Source organism: Haliaeetus leucocephalus, unplaced genomic scaffold (genome assembly GCF_000737465.1).
Source record: "Haliaeetus leucocephalus isolate CR32 unplaced genomic scaffold, Haliaeetus_leucocephalus-4.0 Scaffold848, whole genome shotgun sequence".
Classification (NCBI taxonomy): Eukaryota; Metazoa; Chordata; class Aves; order Accipitriformes; family Accipitridae; genus Haliaeetus; species Haliaeetus leucocephalus.
In genome coordinates this window covers 4,750,745-4,757,358 of record NW_010973284.1, presented here as the reverse complement: position 1 = coordinate 4,757,358, position 6,614 = coordinate 4,750,745, and the positions used below count along the sequence as shown (strand labels likewise).

The 6,614-nt window shown below is 40.3% G+C and overlaps 1 protein-coding gene across 1 annotated transcript in view; it reads right to left on the bottom strand.

The window, feature by feature from the left end:
* Nucleotides 1–358: 358 nt before the first annotated feature.
* TXNDC12 (thioredoxin domain containing 12 (endoplasmic reticulum)) overlaps nucleotides 359–6,614 on the bottom strand; it is a 10,521-nt gene continuing 4,265 nt past the window's right edge. The window contains exons 3-7 of the mRNA XM_010582387.1: nucleotides 3,407–3,459; nucleotides 2,619–2,692; nucleotides 1,993–2,062; nucleotides 1,810–1,893; nucleotides 359–1,367 (exon numbers count right to left, since the gene is read on the bottom strand). Of these exons, the coding sequence (XP_010580689.1) occupies nucleotides 1,288–1,367; nucleotides 1,810–1,893; nucleotides 1,993–2,062; nucleotides 2,619–2,692; nucleotides 3,407–3,459 (361 nt within the window). The 3' untranslated portion in view covers nucleotides 359–1,287. The remainder of the gene's footprint in view (nucleotides 1,368–1,809; nucleotides 1,894–1,992; nucleotides 2,063–2,618; nucleotides 2,693–3,406; nucleotides 3,460–6,614) is intronic.

The window sequence follows — 6,614 nt, the reverse complement described above, 5'->3', positions numbered from 1 at the left end:
TAAGCAGAGAGGGTTGTCAGGAAGTTCAAGAAAGAGAAATGCAAAGTCCTTCACCTGGGGAGGAATAACCTGTGCACCAGTACAGGCTGGGGGCTGACAGTCTGGAAAGCAGCTTTGCGGAGGAGGACGTGGGAGTGCAGGTGGAGAACAAGGTGACCATGAGCCAGCAATGTGCCCTTGTGACAAAGAAGGCCAACAGCATCCCCGGCTGCATTAGGAAAAGCATTACCAGCAGGTTAAGTGAGGTGATTTTCTTCCCCTCTATTTTTCTTTTCAGTTCCAATAGATAAACACTAGGTACTACCCTGCCCTCAACAGTATAGGTAGTATAAGAATGGCTGAATTGTGATTACATGGAAAAAACAACTGTTTTCTTTTAATTATAAAAAGCAGAAACATTCTTCAGCTATGACATTCAACATTAATAACCACTGCAACATCAACAAAAATATATTCCCCCAACCTTGAGAATGGAAAGCTACGCCCTTTACCACAAAACACTGTCTGCATGCTTATGTTTAAAAAGGTTTAATTTTTCACCCTGGTACAAAAATACAGTACAATGTGATGGCAAGGCATTCGCCAAAAAACATTCAAAGAATAAAAGGGGAATTCCCCGTAAAGCTTCAACATAACCCACCCTCACTTGATAAAACAATCAAAAGGTGAGTGCCCAAGGAAAAAATTAAATTTCTGCCCAAAGGCAAATAAAGATGAATCACACACAGTTTTACACAAAAATATGTTTGCAGAGCTAATAATTTCACATGCTAGTTGGACATTCATGAAATTTATTCTACTTGGCTTAGTGGCAGAATTCATGGTTTGGGATGTCTAGAAAACACCTGGCCCAGGAACATGCCCCATTGATAGGAATCCCCAGTAAAAACAACGGGATCTCATAATACCAGTGAAAAAGAGGGATCCAACCCTGCTTAAGTGTCAAAATGTTGGCTACTTCTTGTTATTCCAATCACACTGTTTGTCCTCAAATAATGTTTCACCCTACACACCTCCCTTTTAACACCAAATATTAGTGGTTGCTCAAACACACAAACTGATGTGTTTGCACATTACCTAGTTGCAAATAACCATTACAGTACAAACTGCCAGGCAGAGGAGGAGATAACACTGTAACTGATGCATGTGTGTGAACTCCAAACAGGGTTTAAGCTAACATTGTTGACAGAATAATTATGTCCCTTCAGTGCATCTACATTCTTGGTCTGTTTAATCATTTCCTTTTAGAGTTTCAAAGTGATGGAAAAGCATCATTCAGTGTATTCATTATAGTTCATCTCCCAGGTGTTTTTGTTTGAAAGCATCACCTGTTAGCTTCTCCTGGGCCTCCTTCATCCCTTGGACAACTGAAAGATTAGACAGAGAGGTATCAACTATTAATCTCAAAATGAAAACGTCAAAGTGGAGTGGTAATAAAAGCGTTTTAAAACAATACAGGTACAGAATGTAGATCTACAAATTAACCTGTGGAAAACAAGAACAGTCCTGCGCCTTTTTCCTAACTATTTGTAGCTGGGTCATGCGAATTGCATGATTTGCCATGTCACAACTGGAGACAAAGTTTAGGTCCTATAGACATTATAGTAGGTATTAAGGTGAATCATCATTCTGAACGTGGTTCCTCAAGGCATAAAAGAACCACTCACTCACACTGTATCTAACAGCTCCCAGTTATGCTGTAAAGTATCATCATTTTTCTCCACTCAAAAGTGAAGGTGTGTCCTTCACTCAGGACACACCCAGAGTTTCATCTCACTAAAAATGCACTTCAAACTACTTTGCACATACCTTGATCAGCATTGGTATAGAAGTACTTGTAGCTGGGGTTTCCTTTCTCATTTATGATTTCTGGGTGGACTTTTCCACTGGGGTCTATGAAACAAGAAATCAAACAGGAAATTTAGGTGGTAACAATAGACAATTGGTAACAGTAAGAACTGTGAGTGGATACAACAGCTGTGGCTGCCTTACCCATGAAAAGGATTCTGGGAATGTAACCTCCATCAGGACTAAAGGCTTCATCCTTTGGCTCTTCATCATCCTACCAAAGCAGGACAGAAGAGAGGGAACATGTTAGCAAGATACCCAACAAAACACAGCACTCATTTTAAAGAAACAAGCTATTGCCTTCTGACTCCTTTTACCCTGAGCAATTTACATCTTGAGCAGACACTAGGTAACTGCGGTATCTTCCACTCTCAAAGGAAAAAAAAGTTATTTTTACCTAAACAAGTATCATTTGTGAAAATAATCATATTTTTTTCTGTTCTGTCAATTTGCATTAAACACTCCACTTTGCTGTAGGAATGGCTGATATGTCATGAGAGAATGAAAATAAATTCCATTACTGCGGCACAGAATGACACAAGGTACAAACTGTGAAAGAGACAATGGCAGAGAGCCAGGTTTATAAACACAATTAAAATAACCAGACTGAAGAAAATTCTTTTTAAAACAATCAGCTATATCAATCAATCCTGAATACCTATTCAGGAGTGCAGGATTTAGGATGTACACAAAACAGGATGCAACCAGTTAAGTAGGATTCCAAATAATTACCAGACAGCAATATGGATACAAATCAGAGGGCAGCCTACCTCAAGGTTGACCATAACAAAATTATGGGCAAGCTCAGAGATCTCCTTGGATTCAGCAAACTTTGGCTTTAAAGCTAAATATGGTGAAAAAAAGAAAAAAAAAAAAAAAAAAAGAGGAGGTGTGTAAAGACAATGGAAAAGATTTCAGGTCAGCATCAAAATCTGAACTTCATTCCTCCCTCTGGAGAGCTGGTACTTTTCAATAAGCAGTGAGTAAATGGAATATATGTATGAAACCATTCAAGCCAGGCTCAGAACAGCAGGTAACTGAAGCAGTCCTTGCTGCGCAGCCATATGATGAAGCCTGGCCAACAGACATATGTGGTCATATTTGAACCAATGGAACAGAAGCAAAAAGCTTGCTGTAAACCACTATTCTCACTCAACTAGCTCATCCTTTAAGCTTAGCCATTATGCCCAGCTTGTTCATTTGTGATACTGAAAGAGACAAAGCCTCGTCTTCGAAGAACCACCAGCTGAAAGTAAGGCAATTTACACTTAATCCTTGAACATCATTCATTCTGTTCCATTTTTTATAGCCAAGTGCAGGAGAAATTGCAGCCACTACAGAAGTGCAGTAATGCAGCTGTTATTTTGCTGGCATTTAGGCATGGCTGACTTTTGGCAGCGCTAACAGGTAAAGTGGCACAGTATTACACCGCTCTAAATGAAATACAAATACCATTAGCTACATTTTGAATGCAAAGTTCACGTTTCTCATGGTTACATGATCTGTATACAAAAGTTCATTAGAAATTTCAGCAAGTTCTAGTATTAAATACACTTACCTTTGCAAGCTCCACACCAAGACTTGTGGATGATAACCATAAGAGGCAAACCACTAAAAAAAGAAGAAAGGAAAGGGAGAAAAGGGAGGAAAGGAAGAAAAAGAAAGAAAGAAAAAATTGTCAAAGAAAGCTTCCAGTTGAGCCTCTAAGTCACTACATTGTATTACATGCACATTTTAACAGTCAAGACTTCTACAAAGGTTAAATGTAACAGAAAATGAGAGAGATGTAAAGAGATTCTGCTGTGTTCTAAGGTTGTCTTGCAAAAAGTTCTCCCAATCTTAGAACATGTATAATAGTAATTTATTATAACTGCCAGGCAATAACTGCTCATAGAGGAGGAGACTCTCTTTGGAAGATCTGCTCTTACTAGTTTATGTTTCAGTCACTTCCTACGACTAAGACCCTCCATTGAACAGTAATCACACACAGTAACCTAGCAAACCCTCTGGCTGCCAGGCTAGCTTCCTACATGTTGGCATGCTGAAACAAATCTGTGACAAATGTGACAAGTGCCAGGACTGAGGAGGAGGGGGGGCCTGCGTGGAACTGCAGCCTCAATAAAGTGCAATGCAAAAGGACCAAAGTTATTCTTTATTATTCTCTCTCTCTTCCCAAATAATTCACTTGACCTTTACTACCTATGCTACCCAGAAGTCAAGCTTCCATCACCCCGAGATATGTTTTATTTAATCCTATTCTTCAAAAATCCCTTCAGCATTTCACCTTCTGACAAAATCAAACTTACCAGTTCAATTTCTCTAAGTTGCTTTATAACACATTCAGGCTGCATTATGCGAGTAGACAAGAGAGGCCTTAAAGACACTACGAATTCCACATATTTCCTGTTGTTAGGGTTGGTGATTCAATTAATCCACCACTTCACTGCTCCTGACTATTTTGCATCAATTTTACCGTTCTAACAAGAAAAGCAATACAACTACAGGTGACTTTTGTTGCTATTGAACACATCCAGGTAGTACAATACTTACCTCTACATTTTCTGCATGCAGAAGTCCTTACTAACATTTTCATTGTTTCTACCATCCAACAGTTGAGCTGGTGAACACTGACTAGGACAAAAAACTAAGAAAGACTAAGGAACAAGGAATTGGGAATCTCATCCCTTTTCTCTCACCAATAAACCCCTTAAGCTATGGCATAGTATCCAAGGGAAGCTGGTAATAATGATGTAGCTTCCAGAACAGTAAGAACAGCGTAAAACTAAGTGAAGGAAAGGAAGGACTCTAGAGAGAATATACTACATGGATACTTCTTTCAGGATATGCCAAGCAAAGCAAACTGTAAGCTTTCTGCTACTGTAAACTCTGTTACCACATCAGAGGTTAAAAATAAAGTAAAATTTTCACACACAGAAATTACAAACACCTTTGCACGTAACGGCAAGTAAATTACTAGCAGAATAGATGTATGAGTTTTTCTTTAGCTGTAGATAGATATGAAAGGAATTCTCTACTTAACAGCATTCAGTTATGGCCTTCAGAACAAGGAAAGGGTGGAGAGGAAGCCATTAACATTTAGAATAGTTCAAACAGAAGTCTGCCATTTATAACTAACCAATATTTTATCACCTTTACAGAGCACTCTGTTTGCAGTAAGGAGCAAGAATACACATTTCCCTAGTAAAGCTTGTATTGCACCAGCGCCCTCTCCCTGATGATGAAAACCCAGTTTTTTTCATTGTTTCCATACAGTCCAACATGATTTTGCCTCTTCCTTGAGGAGAGGCTGATTTAAGTCTGGAAAACACCCATTGTTCTTATCATCAAGGATCAGTGCTTCATGTCAGAAGAGTTCAATCATCTGGTAATTGGTACCGCAAAACACTTTTTTTTTTTTTTTTTTAAGAGAAATTTTCAAAGCAGATTTTAAATGGAAGTGCTCACAGTCTTGAAATACCAACCCTTAGTCTGCGAGATCTCATAAAAGTTTCAGAGACACTGAATGTATTTTCTCAGCTTTATTCTCTTTACTTTGACTGGGAAAATAAACTTATTTACATCAAAACATTTTTGTAGTCATTTCTCAGTTCTGCAGTGCCTAAGTCCACCTAGCAGCCAGTACATCAGATAAACAGCCAATGTAATTGAAGTGACCCTTCTTGCCCCACTTTACCATTTCCTCCCAAGTAGCACTACACATACAATTAGAACCAAAAGCCACAATTTATTAAAATGAGGGATGAAGTATTCACCAGAAAGTGAAAAGTTTATATAATATGTGGTATAGCAAAGACTGAAAATTAGTTGAAACTAAGCGCAAAACCAAGTTACCCATCACACCTGGTACAGGCCTACGGGAGAGTTTCACCCAGAACAGACACTGTCATTTTAGCTCATTCTTCCCATGAGAACACTCATTCTTAAACAATTAAGTGTTTTCCAAGCTGCTTAATGATGACCTTGCAGAGAAAAGACATAGCAAGTGATTTTAATAGAATAGTCCTGCAGGTCAATTAAGACTTTACTCCATTTAAGGCACACAATTGATTGTTAAACCTGAAACAGAGAGGTTTGAGTTTGCTAAGCCAGAACCATTCCGTAGTGCAGAGTTTGCAAATCTATCTCTGGGGTTCAGTAGGATTTTCTGAAGCAGTCGCATCCTAAAAACACAGCTTGTTTCAGTTCTGGACCTGAAGTCTCTTTTGCAGTTTGACATTATCTGGCGACAGCCTTGGAAAAACAATCTTCTTATTCAAGACATACACATACCAATGCGGAGGGGACAGGTCTTCCCTACGGTCACCACCTTCTGGGCTTTCGTGTCCAGACGCTATTTGAGTACTGGGGTTTACGTCTCCATAGGAGACCTCACTCGCTCGGGGACACAACAGTAGCTCTCCTTTCCGAAAGATGCAAGCGGGGAAAACGCAGGGGTGAGGGAACAGCATCCCTACGGACCCTCTTAGCAACAGAGCTTGCTCGGCTGCTGCAGGGACATGGCATCCATCCTCCCGGAGCTGCAGCCGCCACACGATCCGACGCACGATAGGCGGGACCCCAGCTCTGCGGGGTCCGTGGCTGGAAGGCACGTTCTTACTGTTGCAAGCACTCTGGGACCGGAGCACGGCCCGGGCTGCGTGTGGCACGGGTGAGAGGGTTCACTGGATGCTGCGGCTTAGGTACTGCAGGAACATGCTGGCCAGCTGGGGCAAGGTCTCGTCGCTGGGGTGCATCTTGGGGTAGCT